The following is a 27,912-nucleotide window of genomic DNA, read 5'->3' on the forward strand; positions in this document are numbered from 1 at the left end:
ACAAAACTGAAATCATGCCAACTAAAAGTGAACGGAAGTAATATCAAGTTTTGAAAAAAGATTTGGAGAATAGTATTTAATACTACGGACAAATCATGAAATAGATAATTATTTTTTCTTAATTTGTTGAAAATGACAAGTAATAATGAAAATTTATTTTAGGAATAAGTGACAAATAAAAATGAACAGATAGAGTACGTATTATCATAAAAAAGTCAAATAAAACATAAATTCATGTGTGTGTATATATACATATATATATATATATATATGATTCTCGTATAAATTAATATAATACAACAAATGTATATTCTTTTCTTAATTAAAAATTTCGAATTTGAGGTTTAGAATATAAAAAAGTTCATGACACTACAAAATGTAAACTCAAAATAATCATAGTCCAATAGGACCTTGATATAGTATAAGTGTGTCTCTGAGATCTCGAATAAAGATTGAGGAGTACTTGTACATTAGCAAATCTAATATGAAGGGGTCAATTAAGATGTTTATAATTAAAATATTTCTTATCATTATTTTTACTCAAAATAATTACAAAATACATACAAATAATACTGTCATTCAAAATAATAAAGCTATAATTAAGGAATATCAATTTAAAACTAAAGATCATAACTATTAGAGATTCTATAATTTTAAAAATAAATTTTACATTTTTCTTATACTTTAATGGAAACTTCCAAATATAATTTTGTAAAATCACATCATAAATTAATTGCACATTTGAGTTGGATTTGTGAGAAAAATATACCACAAAAAAAATAATATGAGTCATATGCCAAACAACAGTCAATGTCATTTTCACTTTGTGGGACCACAGGGGACCCCACCCCCACCCCCACACCACCCACCTCACACTATCTACTTCAATATTAAATTTTAAAAAGTAAAAATAGTAGAAAAAGATATCGAGCGGAAATTTATAAGAGAAATTAAAAAAATGATAAAATATACGTAGATCTGATTAATACCTCATGGAGATAGAAAGACTGTCCCTGAAAAATCATTTGTTCACGTACAACAAATTCAGGTACATAAAAGATCAAGACAACATAAACATAACAAGTAACAATAGAATATTGTAATAATCAAATAATCAACACAAATATTATATTAATAGACCAGAGGCGGACGTACGTGTCCTATGAGGGTGCACGTGTTAACTTTCGAAAGTTATGTATGTTTATGCCTCGAGACACGATATATACTTTTATTAAATATCCAAATACACTAAAAATATTTTAATGCATTGATTTAAACGTTTCATACCCCTGAAGTAAAGAGACAGTTTGAATACTATTCTCACCCAATGACAAATATCAACCTTTTTATCCAGTAAACAATACTATACTATCTATTAACCTTCTACGCTGATACGTGTCCTTCACACCCTCGCTTTTCGACATATTTTTCAAAAATCCAACTCTAAAAAATCTTCATGATCAAAACATCTCGTTATCTTAACTTCTCCCCCTCCCCGTCTCCCCAACCTTAAATATTTTTTCCGAATTCAACTTTAAAAAAATTTCATGATCGAACGTCCTGTTACCTTTAACCTAATACGCTGATACATGTCCTTTCACACCCTCGCTTTTCAACATATTTTCGAAATCCAAACTCTAAAAACTCTTAACGATCAAAACATCTCGCTATCTTAACTTCTCCCCCTCCCCCGGTCCCCCAACCTTAAACATTATTTTCAAAATTCAACTCTACGAAAAAATTTCACGATTGAACATCTCGTTACCTTAACCTCATCCCCTCCAAACCACCAAAAGCAACTAACGTGGTCTCCACTCCCCCTCACCCCCTACCCCACTTTCCTCTGTTTTCTCTCATTTCCCCTTCCATTGTCTCTTTCTCTCTCTGTAATGAATATACAGAGCAAGTCACAGCCAAAAGTAGGTGAAAAGCAACCAAAATAAATAACAAAATTTACTCAAATTTAGTATTAGTTTCCATAGAATAATTACTTCTCCTAACATGTACTTTACTACTATTACAATCTACGCCACTTAATCAAAAATCCACCCACCCCCAGATGAACAAGAAAACAAAAGTAACCAGACAATACTGTACAGAGGAGCAAATAGACCCTTTTTCTTTGTGTGTGTGTAGCAAAACCCTAAAACTTTATTTTTTTTATCAGATCTCTTCTGATTCATCAGTTGTTTGAGTTTTTTTCTTGATCTGAAACAACCCCATTTTCTTGATTTTGCTGTATTATGGTGCAATGTTTATGTTTTTTGCTTTAGTTTATTGAACCCCCAAGAAGGGAAATGTCTGCTTCACTTGCTGCATTTGAGCGTCCAAGAATTGGTTCTTCTTCTGCGGTAAAGTTCTATTCTTTTTGCTTTTTACTTATTTTGTCAAAAAGTATCTTTTTAAGTTTTGTGTATACTCTACCTTCCTCGGACCTCAGAATGGGTATATTGTTGTTGTTGTAGTATTTGCCTATCTTGTTTTGTTGGAAATGTAAGATGTTTGGGGTAAAAGGAGAGATTTTGGTGTCATTTGTGATGTGAATGATAGTGAAATGAGCTCTGGACCTCACTTGTGGGATAGCAATGGTTATGTTGTTTTGATGGGTTTTGGTTGTTGGAAATGTAAGAAATTTGAAATAAAGGAGAGATTTTTGGGTCATTGTGATGTCAATGATAGTCAAATGAGGTAGGGGTAGTTTTCTGTATACTCTTTAAGTCTACCCTCTGGACCTCACTTGTGAGATTACAATGGGTATATTGTTGTTGTTGTTGTATTTGTCTATCTTGTTTTACTGGGTTTTGTTTGTTGGAAATGTAAGAAGTTTGCAAAAGGAGAAATTTTGGGGTCATTGTGTTGTCAATGATAAGTCTTTTTTTTGAAACTGGTAACTTTAGTCTATATATCCACAGGTATACTACAACAAAAGTGTAGTTCCCCTTTGAAAGTGTTACAACTTACAGAATAGAAGACTAAACTGCTGCCTATGAACAATCTAGCACATCAAAGATGTCTTCTGTCCTAGTCAATGATAGTCTAATGAGGAAAATATTGTTCTTTTGTTGATGTTGTACTTGTTTAACTCAATATGAAGATTAAGAAAGGGAAAATTTGGGGTCAAATGATTTTCATTCATAAAGATTAGTTCTCTAAATTGGGTTATACTAGATTTACTCAAAAGATTTTTCTTGGTCGAACTGTGATTAATAGGTAGTATCTCAGAACTCATTGGGATGGATTACTTGAATCCTGAATATTAAGTATGCTCCATTGCCATCTCATCTCAGTACTTAAGTACTTTGTCTTTTAAGGGAAATTAGTGACGAACAAGTGATTTCTTTTTTGCATTTCTTATATGCCAAATGCTGGAGAGAGAGCACTGTGGTTTTTTTTTTCTAGTTTACACCTTGTCGACATTTGTCTCATTTTGATAACCAAGTTCTTATCTCTGTTAATGGTTCATCAAGCCAAGTCTTTAATTGTATGGAGGTGTTCTTAACGGGGTTCTATTGTTTCCTTGGTTTATTCATGTTGTTGTTCTTATTTTATTGTTCGAAATTTATTATTATCCTTCGTCTCCTTTAGTTGTCTTTATTCTCGACAGGATACAATATTTGTTTTTGACCGGTAAATTTCACTGTTTTAATTTAGAAACTTAGGGATGGTGGACCCATTCCCTGTATCCTCTGAAATACTAGGGTCCTTCCTCTTGAGTTCACAAATTTCTCTTGTACGTAATGGCTTCATCTAGAAACAAAATGGAGCAAAAGAATTACTTCTGTTTAGATCTAGAATTTCCTACAGTATGAACAACTTCAAATTCACTTTGTGGTGTCATTATTGAAGCCTATAAACATAATATCTCCTTTATTATTCATGGTCTCTATCCATATTTTCTCCAAAAAGTTTGTTACATGCAAATGCTTCTAATTTTCTTTTACTTTGTTTCTTGCTCTTAAAGCTCTAATTATGTAATAATCTGCAGGTTTTCAAGAGTGGACCACTATTCATCTCTTCCAAAGGTCAGTAAAGATGTTTTTAATTTCCTTAAGACCTTCTTATAATTGGATATTATGGTCCATGATGATTTGTCATGCCCGAGCTTACAAAAGTAACTCAGAACATTGTCAAACTTTTACTTGTTAGACTGGTCATGCTCTAGCTTACACAAGTAACTCAGAACATTATCAAACTTCTACTTGCTAGACTGGACTTTTAGGTTAAATGAAGGGCAGGTTTTTTATGTTTGCCCCATCTCTTTTGGATCCAATATTGGAAGAACAGTTTGTTGTTAGCAGATAATTAGAAGGATGCTTATCATGACCATGATAACATTTGAATAATTAATTGATGGGATCAGACATCGTAGAACATAAAGATCCGGTGGTCTTTGACCTACTAAGTATTTGTACACGATGGTAGAACTACTTGTTCCTTGAATGGAAGGATGACGAGAGCACAATTCAATCCAAACTGTAGAAGAGGGAAGATATTTTTCCGAGATACACCCATGAGAGCTAATGTTGAAGAATTACTATCTTAAAGGAGAAAAGATTTTGAAAATACTTAGTTGATGAGTAGAAAATATTCTCTTTCAAGATAGTTACAGGAGTAATGCTGACAAAATAAGCCCGTATTTTATCAACTCGCCCATATTTTAATTAGTAAAATTTGGGCTTCAATTCATATTTCACCCATAAGAATGTGTTAATATGGGAATTGAGGGATCATATAGGGTGTGTTTAGTATGCAGGTGTTTTCTAGTTTTCTCTTGTTTGATGGCTTAAATGTCTCCAAATGGACTTATTTTCCTCCAATTTAGGGGAAATGACTTCCCTATATAAAGTAAGAAAAATGGGGGTAGGGGGATGAAGAAGGAGAAGAGCAAGTGAAACATAATTGTATTTTGGGAGGAGGGAAAAACTGTTTGGAAGAGAACAATGCGTGTAATGGTTATCTGTTTTTGGGTTGTAAAAAGATTTTGAATCTTCAAGATCATTATATTCCCCCATGTGCCTGTGATAGATTGGTCTTTTTGACTTCCCTTCAGTTCAAGCAAAAGTTTGTCCCATACTTTACAACTTTCTGATTCTCTGTAATTTATATAATTCTTCTGTGCTTTTATTTATTTATTTTTTACAATCTGAATTTCCTTTATTATTTGGACTCGTTATCCCAACAAAAGAAAATCCAAAGAGCAACTTACCACATGAAGAAGTTCTAAATGTTGGTTGTTGATGGTGTAAACTGGATTTTTTAACTTCCTGCAGGACTAGGTTGGAAGTCTTGGAAAAAGCGCTGGTTCATCCTTACACGCACATCTTTGGTCTTTTTCAAGCATGATCCGGTTAGTATCTTTTATCCTGATACTGACTTTTATTTAATGGAAGATCACATTGAACTTACTCTTCACTAAACTACCTCATTAAGACTTTGTACACAGACAAGTTGTTGAAGTTAGAGCTACTTTTGTCCTATGATGTTCATGTCTATGACCTTTTGTTACCTATGAGATTCCAATAATTGTATACGGTTGGTATGCCATTTAGTGGAGGTCATATTTTGTGTGAAATTCTCTGCTTTTATGTACTGCTTCTGTACGGGATGCTATCAATAAATTGTATTAATGTGTAAAAATTGTCAGTTTCGAATTGCAGCATAGTTGATCAAAGAAATATATATGAACAGTTGATGTTTCATGCATTGATGGTGGCACATGATTTACATAGATAAATCATCTAGAGATGTTTTCTTTTTGTACAGGTTCAAGGCAATGTTGATACTTGTTTGATTTATTTCTTTTAAAAGTAACAACAAGAAAGTTTATTAATTAATCTAGGGACTACATAATGTGAAGTAGGATTTCATTAATTTAAGGATTTCCAGATCTCTCCATCTTGTACTTTTTTTTTAGTGGCTGAAAAGTTAACTATCCTAAGAGGCATCAAGAAGTATCTTTTTTTTAATTGAAAATACTTTGATACTTGACTTAATAGAAAACTCTTGTTAAGAGATGATGGAAATGTCAATTGCACGGCTTCAAGATTTCTTCCTGATTTTGTTTTCTTATGGTCGAGGGATAGTTATCCTTGCACAAGCTATTAAGGGATATAGTCCTCTTCAAGTTGTAACAGCAAAGCTATAAGGTGTAGTACTCTTCAAGTTGTAACAGCAAAGCTATAAGGTGACGGATTTTTCCATGACCTACTTAGAACTACCATTTAGGAGAAAGGTTGAAGATAGAGATTTATGGAATCACCTGACAAGGTTGAAAAAGGTTGGGTGAATTAAATATGCAATATGTCCAAGGGAGAGAATTATTTTTGTGAAGTCCATTTTACCTAAAATAATCAACATATTACATGGTTCTTGTTCTGTATGCCAAGCAGTACCAAAATAAGTTGGAGAAATATTTTCAGAAAAAGAAGAAGAGGGGAATAAAAAATATCATTTGGTTGATTAGATATGGAGATACTTCTTGTGCGATGTAGAGGAGGGGAATAAAAGGTAGCATCTTTGGTTCAATGGAAGACAATAGAGGCCTCAATGAATGGGTGCTGGACTGCTGGGATTCGACATTTGTCAACATTCTGCTTGGCATTATGTAGGTAATAGTTATCAAGATTTTCCTATGAGGAGAATGTATTACCTAGAGGATATAACTCCTTAATGTGGATTAGCATTGATTGGTTGTTCTCAAAGAGGTTATGAATCCTTTTGGAGTTGGTTCATCGAAGGATATTACGACGGGAAAAGATACTTTTTCACAATACAAGGTATTCAGAATGGATAATGGCAGGAGAATTCAATTCGCAAGAAACACCTCTAGAGGAACATTTCCTTTAGGTTTTTAAAATTGGTTTCACAGGGAATCATATCCTCTAGGTGTAGAGTGATAAATAACAGGAATACTACAGAGTGCCTCCCCCCCCCCCCCCCAAATAAAAAATAAAAAAAATAGTAGGAATACTATGATATTTGACTACTAACAATAAAAGACCAAGGATTACTATATTAAAAAAAGAGAGGAAACCAAGGAATCTCATGGGGCATTACTTATAGGAGGTGGAAGGGATTATGGAACATTGGGAGGAAGGAGGACCATACTGGGAGGTCTTATTACGCTGTGGAGTCCAAGAACTCACATTTTGGTCCTGCTTCTTTTTCCTTTCTTTCTCGGAATCAAGTGATTCATGTTCAATTACCAATTCCATCTGAATAGTTCTATTTTAGTGTTTTCGTCCTCTCTTTTGGATGTGAGTGACCTTGATGTATTGAATCCATAACATCTCTTTATCATTGTCAACCTATCAAATGGGTTTCCAAAAACACGGAGAGCCGAAAAAGTTCGAGATACAATATGCTGAAGGATCACACTTTATTTTGTCAACTAGTAGTCGAGTTTTTGATTTTACTTGCATGTCATGTAATTATTTTCTCTATTAATATATTCACTATTAGCTTGTTGAGACTCTTAAACTTTTGGTGGTTAGTTACCATGTCTTATTTTGTCTCTGTGTACTTGATTATCAAGTCTCTACTAATTACCGATGTCAAGTTTGAATTTCTGTACATAAATGCTTACAGTTAATGCTCCTCATGTAGAGCACACTTCCTCAGCGAGGTGGTGAAGTGAATCTAACTTTGGGGGGAATCGACTTGAATAATTCAGGGAGGTAATACACACATCATATTCTGGTCATCTAATTCGTGTATATCTTTCTGCTAACAACTGCTTGCTGTTCAGTGTTGTTGTCAGAGAAGATAAAAAGCTATTGACTGTACTGTTTCCAGACGGACGCGATGGACGAGCTTTTACACTTAAGGTGCTTCTGCCTCTCTATCTCCCCTTGATTGAATCCCCTCCAACTCACCACCTACCGTACACCCACCCACTGATGCACACACTGTTCTACATTAAAAAATGTTCTCAGAAACTCAGAACTTGTGATGTATCTGAGAAATGACCCAGTTGCTAGCAGAATAGGTCTTTCATCATATTCTATTCATTTGAGTTTTTTATAAGCCTCTTTGGGTAGTTTTGTATCAGTAATTCAGTATGTGTTGTATTCCATACTTCATAATCTGAGTATTGAATTAGCTAATCATAGCAGTGCTGCCGAAATAGTATTAATAATTATTTTTCTGAAACTATTTTTGATGAGGCATCTTTTTTTTCTTTTTAAATTGGTATCCTTTCTTTCTTTTAATCAGTAATTGGTGAGGCATCTTATCTTCTTATATTGACAAATAACTCATTTTACATGTGTAGAATTGTTCCACTGACAATAAATGTATATGGAATCTCCCTACACCGACACCCGGAAAAAAATGCAATCTTGTTGAATGTTTAATATTTATATATACCTCAGTCACACATCAATTGAATTTTCTCTACTAAGCCCCAAGCTTTCTACTGTAGGCAGAGACATCAGAGGATTTGTATGAGTGGAAGACTGCGCTGGAGCATGCTCTTGCACAAGCACCTAGTGCTGCTTTGGTGATGGGACAGGATGGCATTTTCCGGAATGATGCTAGTGATTCCTTTGAAGGGTCTTTCCACCAATGTTAGTGCACTCTTTACTGTTATCTGCTAGACTCATTGAGTTTCATCTTCGATGAGCAGATGATCATTGATTTGTTTAATTTTCATTATTTTAAGAAGTTTTCTTTTCATTCAGGGAAGGATAAACACCCTGTTAAATCTTTTGTTGTTGGGAGACCAATTCTGCTTGCCTTAGAAGATATAGATGGAGGCCCTTCCTTTCTTGAGAAGGCACTGAAATTTCTTGAGAAGTATGGTAAGCCCACCCTTGATCCATTGTGAAGGCCTTTGGTGTAGGTTTCACAGTGACATTATTGTGTGACCTTTTTGGTTATTTTAGTATTATTTAATATCATTTAAGTACAACAACCATCTGTCTTTCTGGAATGATGGCTAGTTTTCTTCAATTGCGGTTACATTTATGGTCTAGCTTCCTTTTTATAGTAAGAAAACTTTCTAATTAGGAAGAAAGAAGAATGATCCAAGGACAAGAATTTTAACTGATGGAAAGGTGGATAATCTTAGAATTACATTGAATTTGTTAAAACATTCTCACCCTGCAGTAAGGCATGTGCATTGTTGTCCTTACTGAAGATGTTGAATGGGTGCAGAGAAAATTAGATTCTGTTTTAATTGAATCTGGCTATATAATTTCTGTTTTCGCAGGTACCAAGGTCGAAGGTATATTACGGCAGTCTGCAGATGTCGAGGAAGTGGAGCGGAGGGTAAAAGAATATGAAGAAGGTAAATTTTTTGAATATTGAAACATTTGGAAGAAAGCTTGTATGTTGTCTGATGCTATCTTTTTTCTTCACACGGGAAGAATTGAAATATTTAATAGCTTGGCATGTTTGGATGGAATATTTCCCATTGAGAATATTGAGTAAAGTAGTTCTATAGTCTAACTTTTGTATATGAGCAGACGCAATCTCTCTATTGTAACATCTGTTTTTTTGCATCTTCTTGAAGCTTTTTAAAATGAATATCCCTTTCTTTATCAAATAAAAGTTGTGTTTTCTAGTTAGAATCAATTAATCAGATACTATAATTATGCAGTGTTGAATTCTTTCCTAGTTAGAATACGTGTTTGTACTAAAAACAAACTTATGTTTGTCCTTCATGTCCGTTTCTGGTCACTTGTGGTTAAATGTTGATCCAGATCTAGTTTTAGCCAGCTAGATTGCCACTTCCCTTTGGTTGAAAACATGCTAAAGAGACAGTCAGAGAGGCTGAAGTTTACTTGTTTCCTTGATACCTTTTTTCTTGTTTTATTTCCATGCAATGCTGACTTGCTATAGACATATTAAAATGTGATTCACTTACTATCCTTTTCTTGCCTTTATTTTCCTATCCTGTCTATGGTGTTTTAGAAATATGGTCTGGCTAACTGCTACACCGTTGGAGAAGACGAACTAAGAATTTGTAGGCGTTTATTACGTGCCCTCAGCCCTGCTGTTTTAGAATAAACATATTTTCTATTGCTAATCCATGTCAAACTGTTTGAAGGCAAAACTGAATTTGGCCCGGGAGAGGATGCTCATGTAATTGGTGACTGTGTTAAGGTATTGGTCTGATGAACTTATTACTTGTTTGATCCTGTCATCTCATTCTGGTGTTGTACATCTTAATTCTCTTTAATTATGATTGGAGCTACCCTTTATGCAGCATGTACTTCGTGAGCTTCCCTCATCTCCTGTTCCTGCTTCCTGCTGTACGGCTCTGTTGGAAGCTTATAGTAAGTAAACTTGCCAACATTTGTTAAGACATTTTTGCAATTATTTCTCAGAGTATTCAAGTGCTTGTTACTTTGCGGTTATTTCTAACAACCATCACAGCTCCCTTCCTGATGTTTCTAGTAGTTTCTTTTTTCACAATTTTACTTGTTTTCTTATTGTCCTGTATATATCCGATGGAGAGAGTGCCTTAATAAATAGTTCAAATTTTTTGGGCTTCCAATTATCAAAGGCTAAAGTTTTGAAGTAGTAAGATTTGAGAAGTTTAAGATTTATTGAAGTTCTTGGAACTTTGAGAGGAACTTAATTCATCTCTTTCTTTGTCAGTCGTATATTCTCAAGATATGAAATTATCTATTGGTCCATTTGTTGGTCGCCAGAACTGTTTCTGTTCATTATGGTTACATGTGCTACTTGCTTGTATTTAGTTAACATTCTTCAGTTTAGTCAGGTAAAACTTAAACAAATCAGTTTTCTAACTTCTACTTGTTTCTCTTTTTGGCCCAAAGAAATTGATCGAAAGGAAGCCCGAGTTAATGCTATGCGCTCTGCCATTCTCGAAACATTTCCTGATCCAAATAGGCGCTTATTACAGAGGTATACTCTTTTAGTGATCTGCTGATATGGTTGTGTATTTCTGTTTTGATCCTTTGTTTTTATTTTTTGTTACTATTTTTTATGTGGCCAATGATGTTTTACTAGGTGAAAAGTTTATGATATATAATGGATCTGTTTTGGCAATTGAATGCTTACAATCTCTTTGTTTTATGTAATGCTGAGTGGATCATTGTAATTCCTGGATTTCTTGGCCAAATAAATCCTTGGAAATCTTACTGATTTGTTACTGTCACAAGAAACAAATTTATTTGGAATATCAGTATTGTATGCTGAGCAATTGTTTCTGCCTGTTGTCCATTAACTTTTTATTGAGACAAACTGTATTTTATCTGGATTTGAAATTGTTATGGTTTGCTGGACAATGGTTTCATTGTCTGTCCATGAATTTTTGGATAAGACATTAGTTTAATCATCGCCAAAATGTCTAGAAAATAAATGGAAAAACAAGAAGGATCTACATTTCAGGCCCTTGATTAGCTTCCATATGTTAAATGTGTGCGGGGGACGAAAAACTTTCTTTTGTATAGCAGTTTTTCATGTAGCACCATATTCATGTGATGTGATGCACCATTGTAATGATTGATTAATTCTTTTTGTCTAAAATGAACTTATTGTAATGATTGATTAATTCTTTTTGTCTAAAATGAACTTCATTTATCTGAAACTTAATTGGAGAAAGTGGGGAACTGAATGAAATTGAATTCTAGAGGAGCAGATGATAGTAAGGAGTCAAAAGGTACAGGTTTATATATTTTCATGAACATCTTATTGGAGGTTTATAAAATAATAAATATACTAAATTATGGTATAAAACAAGAGGCAAAATTAAAGAAAGTACAGTTGATCATCTAGGGTTCCAAAATTAAATAGGGGATTCCAGTGTACTATTGTGAACTGACTGAGGAATCTCTATATTCTTCAAAAGAGCTATTTGATGATTAAAGCTCATTCAGTTGACTATTTTTTATCTCAAAAGGACAGTTGATCTGCTTGATTATAATGTTCTGTTTGCAGTTTGGCCTGTTATTGGTGGTAGAAAATTAATTATACTAAAACAACTTGGTGTGGAGTTATATGTCCGTGTTGGTCACTACACAACTATAAACCTGCCCTTTCCCCCTTTCTCCAAATGGTTTCACCCAATTAATGCACCTCACTGGTTTATGCTGGACTGCCTTCTGTGTCTCTATTTGCAATTATCCTGATGAGAGGTGGTTAATCCCTGGGGTTATTCTGGCCAATCTTAGATATTTCCTTTTACTGCCCATGTTGTATGTCCATTTTGCGAACTTTTCAACCAAGAAGATTAGTTATGAGAGGAGACGCTCTTTAAATCCTCAATTTTCTAGTAATACACTTTAGATCTGTACATTGTTTTAGTTTCTTCTGTCTTAATTTGAAGAAGATGAATTTTGTAGGCTAATGCAAATATTTTTTGTTTTTTGTTTAACTAAAAGAAACCTATCATTTCGCCAACCTAACCTGTGAAGTTGCTAGTGCAGAATTCTGAAGATGATGTATACAATTTCTTCACATCAATCTGAAAATCGTATGACACCATCTGCTGTTGCTGCTTGTATGGCACCATTACTTTTAAGGCCTCTTTTAGCTGGCGAATGTGAGTTGGAGGATGATTTTGACTTCAATGGTGACAATTCTGCTCAGCTTCTTGCTGCTGCTAATGCAGCCAATAATGCCCAGGCTATCATTACTACTCTTCTCGAGGAGTATGAGAATATTTTCGATGTAAGTTGCAATCATTGATGAAAAGAAAAACAGTGAAAATCTTTTAACATTATCTCTTTCATCTTTTTCCCTTGATTTACTGTTGTTGGTTTTAGCTTGGTTTATCCTACAACAATGTGTATCGGTGGACGTGCTTAGCTATTTGTTATATTTCTTACAGGATGATAATCTACATAGGTGCTCTATTTCAGCGGATTCTCAAATTGGACATAGTGGGAGTGAAGAATCATCAGATAATGAGAATATGGATATGAAGGACAATGGTTATCATGATGCTGAAAATGAGGTTGACCCAGATACGGATGATGATTGTGATCGCATATTGAGTGGTAAATTAAGCGAAAGCAGTGGTTCCGCTGCCAGTGATCTTTATGATTATAAGGTTCTCTCTTATTCCCTTCATTCTCATGACTGAAGATTCTCTGTCTTCCATTTTGTCGTATTCCTATTTTTCCTTTTTAGTCTTAATAGTTTGTTTGTTACTTGAGCTAGGGGTCTTTCAGAAAACAGCCTCTCTACCTCCATAAGGTAGAGGTATGGTCTGTATACACCCTACACTCCTCAGACCTCACCTTGTGGGATTATACTGGGTATGTTGTTGTAATCTTAATAAATAGTCTGTTGGTCCAAGCTTTTGAGAAGTCAACAACAACATCCCACTAAGTGGAGTTTGGGGAGAGTGGTTTAACATAGTAAATCCTACGACAATGTTTATCGGTGGACGTGCTTAGCTATTTGTTGTGTTTTCTTAGAGGATGATAATCTACATAGGCTACGCAAACCTAACCCCTACCTTGTGAAGGCAGAGATGCTGTTTTAAAGGACCCGGTTCCTTCTGAAACAGTACTTACTCCTTATTACCCAAAGCAGGGGTCAAGACAAAAGGGACGAGATTTAGAAGAATGTTCCTCAATAGAATCCAGGGAAACCCCCTTTCTAGAGCCAACAGTCACACCGACCCCCTCTCCACCTACCCCAAGCAACTAAAACCTGTTAATATGGCTACTGTAAATATGGCTTTTAGCACTGCCTCTTTGCTAATGGAATATAACTGTTTCCTTTTAAAAAATTAATAATTTATCACCAGTTTGGCGAATGTAAAACTGTCCTCTAAATAACTTTTGAAGTTCTCTCTTTCTCCTCTTTCTTTTTTCATTTGACAAAAGTCACTTGTTTTTGTGATGACTCAATTTGAATTGTTATGGAACAGAATCTGAGGTTTTGACCACATTTTTCTTAGTAGATTAAGTGTCATCATTGATTACTTCTAGACTTCCTGCGAAGTAGTCATGTTATGGCACTATAATTCAAATGGGTGACGGTCTGCACAAAATGTAATTGCAGTGTGTCCATTATTACTCCTTAATCATGTACACATGAAAAATAACTCCATAATAAGCTGGTAGAAACTCAGAGGAAGTTACTTTGATATCTGTGTCATCTGGCCTTATAATTGTTAAATTTCTTAGACCTTATCAAAAAAAAATTGTTAAATTTCTTAGATGGATATGAGGAATTTAGAACCCCTATATAGCCTCTGTATGCTATGTTCTGTGAGTATTTATTTGGATTGCGTTGATTTTCTGCACAGGGGGTTGGAGGGAATGACTCAGATATTGGATCTCCAAGAGATGGTTGTTTACAAGGAGTGAAATTGAAACCGAAAGTGGACCCTCAGCCACTTGCAGGCTCTAATGTCTCATTGCATGAACAATTGGAAAGACGTGGAAATGAGATAAATGCTTTTCACGAATTAGCTGTTACTGAGTCTCAGCGATCTATGGGTGAGATACTCTCATCTATGGATCCTGGGCCACCCCTGGGTGTCCCTGTACCTGATTCTGGCATAGAGAAACCGAGTGGCAAGCTAACACCTTCTAACCAGAATGTTAAAAGGTCAACATTTTGGGGGAGAAGCAATGTGAGTGTTAGCATTTATTTGTGAACTTCATTTTCCGATGAATACCCGATGTTCTTGGTGCAAAATATGAGGCATTAATTCCATGATTGCATTAGAATGTTGATTTTTGTTGCATAAAGCATTCCATAGCAGGTGCTGTTTTACTCATGCTAGGATTGATGTGAAAAATCCACAGATTTTCTCGTGTCTAGAATAGCCTACACTAGATCCTTAAGTTTGAACTGTGAGTCTGTGACTTCATTTTGATAGAGCTGGTGATTAGGATATGCAAGATGGGAAGCATACCTGTACTCATTTCTTGCTGACATAATGTTGACAACAGCTAAATGTGCGTGCTGATTATGATGGAATTGTCATTCATAAACATTATTATTTGTGGAAAACACATCAGTACCCTCCTCATCTGTGAAAAGTTGAGATTAAATTTGATAAAATCATTGAATATATACATCTGCTTCTGTATTAATTATAACAAATATAAACAGGATAATTTGTCTGCTTCATTAGATGTATCATGATTGCTGAATAAGGAATCTAATCCTCTGATTGTTACTTCTGCACAGGGTAGAAGTACTCCATCAACAGAATCAATTGATTCTTCTGGAGAGGAAGAGTAAGGCTTCTTCTCTCTCCTGGTATTTAGAGGCTTATTTTAGAATTTGAGTTAATTGAAATATGTTTCCGTCTTGATTGAAGAAGAATTATGGATGGGTGTCTCTATGGTACAAAAAGGATTTTAAATTCTTTAATATCTAGATGGTTTAATTATCTATAAATTGTATATCTTGTTTTTGGTCAAAGTTGGGAGAAAGATAAGATTCTGGGATGTGGGAGCTGTAGATTGGTCAAGTAGTAACAAAGAATAATACCTTAAATAGTTTTGTAGCTGAATTTTGACTAGTCTTTTGTCCTTCAACTAAACTAGTAGAAGGAAGATACTAATAAATAGTCAAGTTCAGGGTGGGTGTGAGCAAGGTGATTATGTCAATGCAAAGTCTTGGTGTGCTCTGAATTAAATGTGCCAAGTTTAGGGAAGTTTTAGGTATTCTTCCTATCAAAAATTCATGATCTCTAATCTAATGAAACAAAAGGAGGGGGACATTGTGCGATTAAAATAATGCTTTTATTTAAATAAAATGTTTGTACAAATAGGCATCTTTTTACTACTTGTATCGTGCTATTTGGAAATTGCTGCATTGGTTTGTCAGTGTACCAATGCCATCTGATGTCAACACTTGCTATTTTTGCAAATATGCATATTATGCTTGTATCCTGCTAGCTGACAATTTCTGCATTGATATTTCATTGACTCAATGCTCATCTATTTCTCTGTGCCTTCCAATTTAAATTTTGTATTCTGTTGATTTGTATCCTCTTTGTAATTCAACACTGGAAGAGACAATGCTTCAGGTAAGCTGGAGTGACACTAAATTTCCTGTTTCAAAGCTTGTTCGTGGGTTATAAACTTTAGAAGATGGCCTCTATGAATGAATTTTTGGGCAAAGTACATCGTTAGTTTCACCTTGTTTCATCCTTTTATCATTCAAAGTCTCTAAGATGGGCCTTTTTGACATGTCAACAGGCTTGCTATACAGAGACTTGAGATAACAAAAAATGACTTGCGCCATAGGATTGCGAAGGAGGTATAGATCCCAGTTTGTGTTCTATCTTATTATTCATGAGTTTCATTCTCTTCTTTGCTAAGTCCATTTAGTTTTAACCTGTGTTTAGGCAAGAGGAAATGCGATTCTACAAGCAAGCCTGGAGAGACGAAAACAAGCTTTGCACGAGCGTCGCTTGGCCCTTGAACAAGATGTATGAGAGTAATTACCCCCTGTTAAGACCACAAAGTGTTGTCCATTTAAACTAATTTATTTATTCTCTCTTTAATAATATGTAGCAACTGCAAAACTCAATTGCATTGCATGATTCTTGATAACCTTTTGTTTCTTTTCCTTTCTATATATGCATATCAATTGTAATTTCTAAAAAATTCCCTTATTCTATGTGGTTAGTTGGCTGCTGTTTACTAGTATCCCTACCAATCATCTGTTTCTGTTTCTTCTCTACTTTGTCCAAGTTTTCATCTTTTGGTCACAACTGTAAATATAGCTGGTTTTGCTACTCTTGTATAATTCCTAATTCTTCTTAAGATGTGTTCTGCACTTTGTAGACTGAAGTTTTTGCACTCACAAGTTTTCACACTTTTTATCTGGTAAATTATTAAACCACGTGTAACTTTTATGAAGGTGGCTAGACTACAAGAACAGTTACAAGCTGAGAGAGACTTGAGAGCTGCACTAGAAGTTGGTTTGAGCATGTCTTCTGGACAGTTGTCAGGTTCTCGTGCAATGGATTCCAAGGTTGTACTGATGATCTAGTAACTGTTGGCATTTTCCTTCCCATTGATTTGCTATATTTCTAATAAGGTATTTTACTTTTATGAAGACTAGGGCTGAGCTTGAAGAAATAGCCCTTGCGGAAGCAGATGTGGCTAGATTAAAGCAGAAAGTTGCTGAGTTGCACAATCAACTTAATCAGCAACGGCAGCATCATTATGGCTCATTAGCTGATGCTTGTGATCGTTATCAAAATGGGCCAAACCATAATTCTCAGTTGTGAGTGTAATTTCAGTTTTTTGGGTACTTTTTCAAGTGTCCTTGTTTCAATTTCAAGTGCTTCTTAGTGGCATGCAAATGCAATAATTGAGAAGCTATTGTTGTTTATAATTGACTAGAAGAGAATTCCATTTTGATCACGGGCTGTTCCATTTTATCATGTCAACATGAGTCATGACTATCTAAACTGTAAATCAAATTTTAATTCCAGCACCAAGTGTTTCCCGAGCTAATGATATCTTTTCTTATTCCTTGTTATAACCAGAAAATCACTTGAATCATTGCAACTGCTAGTGATGCTGCCAATAATTGAGATTTTCATGATAGCTCTTGGTAAATCAGTAGGAAAAGGATAAGAGAGATTTTTAGGGCATAACCCCACTTGTGGGATTGCACTGGGTATGTTGTAGAAATAATCAATATGTCCCAGTGAGAAATTAAGATACCGGAGAGTACTATTAAGATGCGCAACATTCCTGTCTTACACAAAGCCCTTATTATATGCATACTTTCCACAGTACTAAGTACTTAATTTTCAATGTGGGACACTAAGCGTAGTGTTATATATCATATCTGACGGTCCCTGTATGTGAAAATATAGGATTGCTTCGTTGATTAGCTTCAATTCTAAGTACTCTTTAAGTACTGCATTTTGACGTACTTGATGTCATTCTATCGTAGTAAATTTGACTGAGAAGTGCTTGTCTTATAACATACAAGTCTAAATAAGTTTTAGTTATGTAGTCTAGTGGTGGATGTTGCAGGTTTTCAGTTACTAGCTACTCAACACTCATTGAGTATGCCATAAGCACAAGCAGACATATGTTTTTTTTAAGATGTACATTTATCTCTGCATTGTTATTGTTTTTTCTACATGAAATATTCAAGCCTTTCTTATATAGCAGCTGATTTTTTTTTAGTTTTTTTTTCTGTTTTTTTGGTTGTACGACATTCATGTTAAGAGTACACAGATGCACTGTCCCTTTCCAATAAGAACGAGGAAGTGATCCTAGTTGGAGCATTGCATGCACTTTCCGTTTCTTTGAATATTTATATTTTGATAAATTTCTCTTACTTACCAAGTGTATTCTCCGTCTGTAGGAAATATTACCAGCAAGATTTTGACACGACACTCGCTTTCTGTAATCATGAAAGAAGACAAAGAAATGAGGTGATTTTGTCCTCCTGTATATAATGGGTTAATATAAGCATATTAGTGGTCATGCATTTTGTATGAACAATTTCGGCTTTCACACATTCTTTTCGAATTATGTCTCCGCGATAAAAGTCAAACATGCAACATCCTCTCTGGTTTTGCATGTTCTTGGTCATGCTGTCAGTGATGTGTTTTTGAGCTATTAAGTTGAACATTATTGTATCTTTGGTCATGCACTTGATCACTCAATAGAGCTAAAAAAGAAAAAAGACCAGCATAAAAGGGAGGGAGAAAGAGAAAGAAGCCATTAGGGGAGACTGCTTGTTGTGAATAGATTCCTTTGTGCTTTATCTTGCTTTACTTTATATAATTTGTGAGCTAATTTAAAAGATCTCCTTCCCTTGATATTTTAAAAGTTCAATACTTTTACAGCTAAATGTGATGGCCTATTATTCATAAGAAAAAATAAATGTGATGGCCTATTATTCATAAGAAAAAATATAAGCGGATTTATATGAACGAATGCAGTCTTAAACCTCATCCACACCTGAAAAATATTAACTGAATTTTCTCTCTATGACATATTCATCCAGGGAGCATGCTATAATTTTCTTTTTCCATTTGGAATTCGCAAAAGCTGAAAGGGTTTTAAGAGTTGTTATGGCTGAGCTCTATGGACTTGAAAAATGTGAATGTTTATCTGACTAATTTATTTATTCGCGAAAGAAAAGAGAGTAGATGCAAATTATGATGTTTTAGATGCTGGAAGTTGAGAGATTTTCTTTCATTTATAAAGAAGAATTAAATGCTAACATTCTAGATGCTTAGGTTATGGAGTTTTAAATTGATTTGTTGATCTATGTTTGTAGTTTATAAAAGTTTCTCATATAGTGAACGTTCTAAAACGATGCAGGAATTGCTGGGAGCAGATTTAAGGAATATGAAAGGACAAGTACTGACATCCACCTCTGGTATGAGGCAGCCTACTCGGAAACAACTCCGAGAGACGAGCTTAAGTGATTCTAAGAGTACTGAAGCATCAACTGGTCTGTCTGTGGGTGACTGCGATGCTGTTGATTCTTCCCCCCTGCATCCCACTTCAAAGGCCACTGAGGTAACAAGTGGAAACTTCATCTTTTTAATCTCACACAAAAGCATGCACGAGTGGGCACACGAAGGCTCCAACACATCAGCACATATGGATGACCCCACTGATGTAGAGACAATACATCACAATTTTGCTAGATCATTTCTATAGATGGTAGCTTGTGCACACCTCGACTTGACTGTTCCACACCTCACTAGTATAAGTATCGAGTAATTTTGTTTACCAAGGCTTAGGTAGAGATTTGAACCCTGGTTTCCATGGTTTACACCCATAAATGCCACTTTAGCCAAATTCGGGCCACAGTTTGCTTGTATCACTTTTAAATCTAGCCGTACGAGAATTTAGTAGAAATATACACATAGAGTTAGCTTTCTTTTAAGATGAAGTTGGTACATATGCTGAAATGTTTAGTGTCATTTTATGTTGTCTTTTGACCATTGTTTTAGCAGGCTATGGATTATACACGACACCCTTCGGCTGCATCTTCCACTTTGGTTGAATTAACAACACGTTTAGACTTCTTCAAGGAAAGACGCTCTCAGCTGATGGAACAACTCCATAACCTTGACCTAAACTATGGATCAACATCTCATCAACCTATGTACAAACCTTCATCTCCTCCATGGAATTAATTGCAAAACGGAAGCTGCAACGCTCCCATCATCTGTATATCCTTTGTGTATTATAGCGTATAGGTTTCTCCCGTACTGTATACTTCGAGGTATCGTTATTGTACTCATCTCTGTCCTTTCTTTTTTGGTTGTATTGTTGTTATCTGTGTCTTGTTAGTGATCTCATTGATTCTGAAATTCATACTGTAACATAATAAAAATGTATATTATTGTGTTGTCTAATAGACAAAGCACCTTTGCTGTGTGCAGTTGAAAATTTTTCATGTATATTTGTTGTTAGTAATTTTGTCGAGGTTGTGATTGGTCTAAAGGCGGATCACAGACAGATTTCTCGGTTTTCAAAAAAAGAGAAGTTTGGAACTTAGATTATTGTGTCATAAAACCAATGGAACCACAAAAATTGAGCTAAAATAATTTTTTTTTATGTTGGAGGTCTAAGTTCGAACCCTCTTGCCAGCGAAAGCAAGGGGTTAGCCTTGTGGGTCGAGCCTGATGCGGGTTACCTCTCCTATGTGGTTGTGAGCTATTGCATAGGAGCGGGAGTTTATTTTGTGCGCACTCAAAGGGTAGCGGCTGCGGGTTTTTCTTGTCGTAAAAAAAACACTCTTTTCATACATATTTTGAAAATTCATGAATTTATACACACGAAAATTAAGATAATCTTAAATTTCTATTTTTTTGTGATACAAACTTGAAAAAATGACTGTTATAGTTGGTTACGCTATATTCATGGGTTTGTATACACGAAAAGTTTAAAATAATTTTCATTTTTTTATTTGGCATACAAACTCCAAAATGGATTTTAAAAACAATTGAGTATGATTTGATAGGCCATAATAATGAGCACATAAAATTTGGGTTCAAATAGAGTCGATCACATATATTTTAGAAAACATATGGTCTTAATGCACACTAATAATCAAAGACAATTATGTGATACATAAAGTCTTAAAAAGTATTTTGCTTTATCGTCACGAATGTATCCACAAAATTTAAGCTCAAATAAAATTGGTCATATACATTACAAAAAATTGAGATAATCTTAGTATTTCGAAAATAATAAGTATTCATTTAATGAGTCCTTATCAATGGACCAACAATATTTAAGAACAAACAGAGACGATTACTCGCATTTGAGAAAATTCATGCTCTAATACACAAAAATGTGAAACAATTCTAAAGTCCTGATTCATAACATAAATTCTAAAAAAGCGGGATGCGTCTTTTGAGGTTATGCACAAACTTTAAGTTCAAACAAAATCGATCACATATTTCTAAAAAAATCATAAATTAATACATAAAAAAATTTGAGATAATTCCTAATTCCTAATTCGTGATAGGATAGTTATTACTCCCTCCGTTTAAAAAAAATAACCTCCTTTACATTTTAGTCTGTTTAAAAAAAATGACTTTTTTTAGTAACATTTTAACTTTAACTTTCTATGTGACATGTTTAAGGTCACAAGATTAAAAAATAATTTTGTATATGTGATAATTTTAATTTAAAACCATAAGATTTAAAAGTCATCTTTATTTACTTAAACTCCGTGCCAAGTCAAACCAGATCATTTTTTATAAACGGAGGGAGTTGAAAGTGTATTGAAGTGTGTGCCATATAGAATGTTCTACTCTTACACAAATATAATGTATTTTTTATTAACACATACATACACAAACTATAACTACTATATTTTGTAAATAATTCAGGTTGAATGGACAACTATACCTATCAACTTTAAATATATATATATAAGTAAGACATATATTTTATCTGACATAGTACATAAGACAACAAAATTGTCATATAGTATATATATGTCTTTGTTTAATTTTATACAAATTCAAGTATTTATTTGTGCAAAATTAAAATCAAAGGTTATAGTTATCGATTGTCGTAAAATTAATACTCTCTTCGACCCTTTTTACTTGTTCACTTTTGAATTGACACACCTATTTAGAAAATAATTAATGGCGTAGTGAGTTTACCATTTTACCCCTATTAATTATGAAATGAATGAAAAGTTTTACATTTTTCAAAGTAATTAGTCATTTAATTTAGGTATAATAGGTAAAAAAAGAGAAAATGACAAACATATCCCTGAACTATCATAATTGGTATGCAGATATACTCCGTCATACGTTTGGGATATTGATGCCCTTGCCGTTCAAAAACTAGAGTATATATGCCCTTCGCTCTAACAGAAGATTAAATAGTGACATGTGATACAATCTTATTCATCGATCCGATGTCGGATCAATGGATAAGAACCATGACACGTGTATGTCCGTTAGTATAAAGGTATATATGTTCTAATTTTTGGACGACAGAGACACTATGTTCCGAAAGTATGACAGAGGAGGTATCTGCATACTATTTACGATAGTTCGGATATATTTATTCTTTTTCTCTTAAAAAATTATTTTTTGTTGATTTGTCAAAATAGACGAGTAATTAGGGTGGAAGAGAGTACAAAACTATTTGCTATATTTTGTAAATAGAAGTCAAATTATTGTATTTATGAAAATTTTCCTTTACAAAGTCATTGGGTAGAACAAGTGTCAAACAAGTAGAAGCTTCAAAATCTCATCTGAGCGTCACATGTTCCCATAATCACGCCAACAAATTCCAACCAAAGAAATACTCAAAAACAAAAACCCCTTTTTTCCTTTTCTCTCTGTACAGATGAACTCATTTTTGTGCTAAATCAATGAAGATTTATAGGTACTATTCTCTCTGTGATTCTTGATTTCCTTAAATTCCTCTTTTGGGTATTCATATTGTAAAGTTTCTTGCTTTATGGTTTTACTGTTCAGTTTCACTGCAAATTATGTGTCTTTACAGTAAATGGTATTCAAGTTCTGTGTCTTTTATGTTGTGTTATTGAATTTGTGTGTTGTTTTTGGGATGTGGGTTTTACTGATTTTTTATTGGCGGTGAGGGCGGTGAGTAGTGGGAGAGAAGGAGAAGAAGAGAAATGCAAAAAAAAGCCTTTTTTTTGGGTACTAAAATTGTAAAGTTTCTTGTTTTTATGGTTTACTGTTCAGTTTCACTGCAGATTATGTGTCTTTATTGTAAATGGTATTCAAGTTTTATGTTGTGTTATTGAATTTGTATGTTGTTTTTGGGATGTGGGTTTTACTGATTTTTGATTGGTGGTGAGGCGGTGAGTAGTGGAAAAGAAGGAGAGGAGGAGAAGTGGGAAAAAGACACCTTCTTTTGGGTATTAAAATTGTGAAGTTTCTTGTTTTATGGTTTACTGTTCAGTTTCACTGCAAATTATGTGTCTTCATAGTAAATGGTATTCAACTTTTGTGTTTTTTATGTTGTGTTATTGAATTTGTATGTTGTTTTTGGGTTGTGGGTTTTACTGATTTTTGATTGGCGGTGAGGCGGTGGGTACTGGGAGAAGAGGAAGAGGAGGGAAATGGGAAAAATAACCTTCTTTTGGGTATTAAAATTGTGAAGTTTCTTGTTTTATGGTTTACTATTCAGTTTCTCTGCAAATTATGTGTCTTTATAGTGAATGATATTCAACTTTTGTGTCTTTTATGTTGTGTTATTGAATTTGTATGTTGTTTTTGGGATATGGTTTATACTGATTCTTGATTGGCGTTGAGGCGGTGGGTACTGGGAGAAGAGGAGGAGGAGGGAAATGGTAAAAAGAAACCTTCTTTTGGGTATGAAAATTGTGAAGTTTCTTGTTTTATGGTTTATTATTCAGTTTCACTGCAAATTCTGTGTCTTTATAGTGATGGTATTCAACTTTTATGTCTTTTTTTGTGTTGTGTTATAGAATTTGTATGTTATTTTGGGATGTGGGTTTTACTGATTCTTGATTGGCGGTGAGTACTGGGAGAGGAGGAGGAGGGAAATGGAAAAAAGAAACCTTTTTTCTTAAACAAATTTAGATTATGGAAATATAAGAACATAAGACCCATATAGGCAAATTTTGTTTGTCCTGTACTAGCATCTTCAAGCTAAGTTCAGAGGCGGAGCCAATCCGAACCCATTCGGAAGAAAATTATGTTGTTTATCTATGCTTTTCGGACTCTTCAAAAATGTTGACGCGTGCATGTCGGATAATCCAAAAGTAGTGGTACTACTTGTGTAAATTTCTCAAAGTATAGCCAGTTAGAAGCCTGGATAAAAGATAAGGGTTGCGGTACTAGTATAATAAATAACCTAATTGTGATGATCCTGTAAAAGGTGAATACATCAGATGTAACCACTTAAGCAGCAAAGTGGAATGGATATGGAGGATTCTCTTTTACCTGTAAGTAGAACAGAAATGGAGTATTCATATTCCTATCCCAAGCAATTTGGGATTTAAGCCTAGTTGATCGTCTAGTCATTTGACTTGTGAGGAAGTATGTTTTTTTTTCTTGAATAACCAAGAAAATCGTTGCACCTAGATTTGAAACTCGGTGGATAATTGATCTTCCACTTAATCATTGTCCACTTAAAATACACACTAATGAACGGGGGAGATTCAAAGTCGTAAACTCGTGACATGCATGTACCACACAACTCGTGCGGTTTGATCATGTTATTGAATCAATTCCGTAGAGCGCTAGCAAGAAGTAAGTTCTTAAGAAGGTTGAAGTCCTAACCTAGGAGAAGGCATCAAGTCTCACAGCAATAACTCTTATATTTCTTTATGTCACTAAAAATGTATCAACCAGATGGAGATGGTGAAGATTCTACTGCGTTATCTATAATCAGATGCATCCAGTCAGAGGGAACATCATTTGCTTACTTTGTAGCATAAGCTTCACAGTGCAAAAGCAAGTAGTTGAGAAAAAAAAAAGTAATTTGGTCTTCTCATTACGATGGATTGTTTTCTCACTAGATGTACAGTGTGAAAGCAAGATGTTGAGTCTTCTCATTAGTCATTACGAATACATTATTTTCTCACTAGATGTACATAGCGAGAAATGTTGAAGAGAAGCCTATGTAAGAATTGGATTTCTTGAGGGACTCTATTCGTCTGAATAGCTATTGAGTTAATCTTTCCTCATCCACATGGAAAATGGTGTAATAATGTGTGAAATAAAAGACGAGTCGCTGTGATTGGTCCAAAGGGCGTGTCATAGACGGATTTCTCGGTTATTGAAAAAAATAAAAAAAAATGAGTCTTTGAAGTTTCTCAGTGTCCTAGAATGAGGACTACATTTATTTTTCTTTTTGCATATCTCCAACTAGTAGTTATTTGATCATGTAAAGGCCTCCCAAAGTCTGATGGCAGCGTAACTTTGTTGCTAAGTTCCAGCTTAAACTTATTGGCTTTAATCTCATATTCTTTGCCACACATCTTGTTATTTATTCTATAGGATGACCAGATTATCTTTTATCTTCCTACTTTCCTGGCAGACAGAATCATCTAGTTGGTGTCCCTATTTTACTGTTCTTCATAACAGAAAAATCTCTGGGAGACGAGCTTTAGAAATCACCAGGGACCAAGTAGTGGGGATCTTACCCTACAATGCCCCATTTCTTACTAAGATTATGAGGGTGTTTGGATTGACTTATTTTTAGGTGTTTTTGGCTTTTAAGCACTTCTTAATTTTTAGAGGTGTTTGACAAAGACACGAAGTGCTTAAAAGCACTTTACTTTAGGCTTAAAAAGTAAAAAAAAAAAAAAGTCAAATGTCAAAAGTAGGTAGCTACCTACTTTTGGCTTTTGACTTTTTTAAAGTCACTTAAAAAAGCTTATCCAAACACCCCCTATATCCCTTTCTACATGAATGTGCGATTTGAATATTTGTGAGATCCGCACTCCCACGTGTTAATAACTTTCATAGGCTAACATTTCTCTATACCTTACCTAGAAAAGATGACTTAGGCAAAATCTCCATCTCTCCGGAGCTGAAATCCGCTGGTGGTTACTCACGTTATGCCTGTGCCCCTCCTCCCCCCTACAGGTCTTGTTTTTTTTGACTGGTTACTGATTGCCAATGAATTAGGTGTCATTTGAACTCGGTTTCTGACCTCCTAATTTTGTGCACTCTCTTCTTCCGAAGAAACTGACATTTAAACGGTTGTATTCTGTTCCGCAGGAAGGTATATTTTTACTCTGTATATGTGCTGTGTGCAAAACTGCTAATGCTATGATAGTGTGATTTTAATGCACACAATATAGATAAATTGTCTACGATGAAATGGACTGTACTAGTTATCTAATGCTCATTGGTCAACGCAATGGCAAAATCTTCTCTATACTAGTCTGCTAGAAGGAGACAAATGATATGTTACTAAAATAGTTACAATCTTCACTCTCCAACCAAAGAGATAAAAGGAAGAAAGACGAAAACATGGTCTCTTTTCCATATGAACAGGAACAACCTCCCCTTTTTATCAACTCGTTGACTATATATTGTCTTCTAGTTTGTTATTATAGCTGGTAATTAGCAACCAGGTTCATTTTTTTTTTGTCTTTTGAACCTCTTATACTGTTTTGTTACGTGTTACTTGAGCCCGGGGGGGGGGGGTCTCTTGGAAACAGCCTCGATATCTCCACAAGGTAGGGGCAAGGTTTGCATACATTCTATCCTCCCAAACCCCACTTTCTTTTTGAAAATTGTAACTAAAAATTATCGCTGCATTTGATGCAATCATGTGTGGATATAGGTCCTCTTGTACAAGTTCTGGTGGCTGAAGTTGCGTAATCGGCTGTGGCTTCCATCATCTAGCAATGGATTTTTCATTTTTCGGTAATTTCCCGTGGTTCAAACCCCATTCTGCAAATGATATGGCATCAACAGTTGCATCTACTAGCACCCTAATGCAAACACCTAAACAAAATGCTCAGTTTTGGAAATGGACTGTGTTTTCATTTCTTCCTTGGGCTAAAGTAGCCGAGGGTAATATTCAAATGCCAACAACTGTCAACAAGAAACTGAAACGACGTCCGTCTCGTGAAGGTGTAGACTCTCTAGCTCGAAAGTCAGCCATACGCTTCAGACCATATGTTTCTAAAGTTCCATGGCATACAGGTCCACGAGCTTTTCTTTCTCAACTTTTCCCTCGATATGGTCATTACTGTGGACCAAACTGGTCAAGTGGAAAAGATGGAGGGTCACCAATTTGGGACAGAAGACCGATTGATTGGTTGGATTTTTGCTGCTATTGTCACGACATGGGCTACGATTCTCATGATCAGGCTGAACTTCTCAAAGCAGACCTTGCATTCCTCGAGTGCTTGGAGAAGCCAAACATGAGTACGCGAGGAGATCCTCATGTAGCTCTACTTTACAAGACTATGTGCACATCAGGTACAATAAACCGCTTCATAAAACCATTCTGTATCTACGTTGTTCTCAACTATCGATGACTGATTTGGCAACTCGAGTTGTTCTCAATGCAGGCCTTAGGAACATATTGATACCTTACAGACAACAACTCATTACCTTACAATCTAAGCAACTGTGTTTTGGATTTGGATGGCTCGGCGGTATCATGGAACCTGCAAAATGCTTGAAAGATCGTTTCGTATGGTTACAGAAGTAGGTATGTGAACAATTCCCGCGCTTTCGTTATGGTGCAGAACAAGACATTTCTGGCAAGTCTATTTCCATAATGTCTTAAGATAAGATAGATGTATATATGATATTGGAAATGAATGGAACTGTAGAACTCCATTATGGTATAACTAGTTGTGCAGTTATTCCACTGTTTGTATATTATTATCAGTAAACTTTGGATCAAGTGTAAATTATTTGCTATTTTATAGTTTACAATGTTTGGATCCAGTGTTTTTTTTTTTTGAAAAAATTAGACTTGTGGGCAAATCATATACTAGATTAAAAAATTAGGATAAAAGTCTGGAATATATTCA

General features: G+C 34.8%; 2 protein-coding genes across 5 annotated transcripts; both read left to right on the plus strand.

Annotated features, from left to right (window-relative positions):
- The first annotated feature begins 1,732 nt into the window (after positions 1–1,732).
- LOC101260369 (rho GTPase-activating protein 7-like) lies at positions 1,733–20,344 on the plus strand. Of its 4 annotated transcripts, none has more exons than XM_010316250.4 (22): positions 1,733–2,351; positions 3,986–4,022; positions 5,271–5,347; positions 7,606–7,676; positions 7,748–7,826; positions 8,423–8,567; positions 8,682–8,801; positions 9,212–9,289; positions 10,052–10,107; positions 10,211–10,280; positions 10,788–10,875; positions 12,399–12,642; positions 12,803–13,024; positions 14,234–14,563; positions 15,127–15,176; positions 16,146–16,206; positions 16,295–16,378; positions 16,813–16,926; positions 17,012–17,181; positions 18,283–18,352; positions 19,251–19,451; positions 19,892–20,344. In XM_010316250.4, the coding sequence occupies exons 1-22, from the start codon at positions 2,298–2,300 to the stop codon at positions 20,075–20,077; spliced, it is 2,607 nt and encodes an 868-aa protein (XP_010314552.1). In that variant the 5' UTR covers positions 1,733–2,297; the 3' UTR covers positions 20,078–20,344. The 4 variants fall into 4 exon arrangements, with proteins under 4 accessions (XP_010314552.1, XP_004228503.1, XP_025885350.1 ...); XM_004228455.5 differs by having other exon boundaries at positions 19,895–20,344; XM_026029565.2 differs by having other exon boundaries at positions 2,068–2,351; positions 7,588–7,676.
- A 2,231-nt stretch (positions 20,345–22,575) lies between these two features.
- On the plus strand, positions 22,576–27,826 carry LOC101259869 (uncharacterized). Its single transcript, XM_004228453.4, has 3 exons — positions 22,576–22,799; positions 26,706–27,349; positions 27,442–27,826. Exons 2-3 carry the CDS (start codon positions 26,770–26,772, stop codon positions 27,582–27,584), a joined length of 723 nt encoding a protein of 240 aa, XP_004228501.1. The 5' UTR covers positions 22,576–22,799; positions 26,706–26,769; the 3' UTR covers positions 27,585–27,826.
- The last annotated feature ends 86 nt before the right edge of the window (positions 27,827–27,912 follow it).

This window comes from Solanum lycopersicum, chromosome 1 (assembly GCF_036512215.1).
Source record: "Solanum lycopersicum chromosome 1, SLM_r2.1".
In the NCBI taxonomy this organism is placed as follows: Eukaryota; Viridiplantae; Streptophyta; class Magnoliopsida; order Solanales; family Solanaceae; genus Solanum; species Solanum lycopersicum.

Coding starts and splice junctions, on each gene's coding strand:
- LOC101260369 (XM_010316250.4), top strand. CDS start 2,298: ATGTCTGCTTCACTTGCTGCATTTGAGCGTCCAAGAATTGGTTCTTCT. Junction 7,677..7,747: donor GACTTGAATAATTCAGGGAG/GTAATACACACA, acceptor CTTGCTGTTCAG/TGTTGTTGTCAGAGAAGATA. Junction 10,108..10,210: donor TAATTGGTGACTGTGTTAAG/GTATTGGTCTGA, acceptor CCCTTTATGCAG/CATGTACTTCGTGAGCTTCC.
- LOC101259869 (XM_004228453.4), top strand. CDS start 26,770: ATGGATTTTTCATTTTTCGGTAATTTCCCGTGGTTCAAACCCCATTCT. Junction 27,350..27,441: donor CAAGACTATGTGCACATCAG/GTACAATAAACC, acceptor TTCTCAATGCAG/GCCTTAGGAACATATTGATA.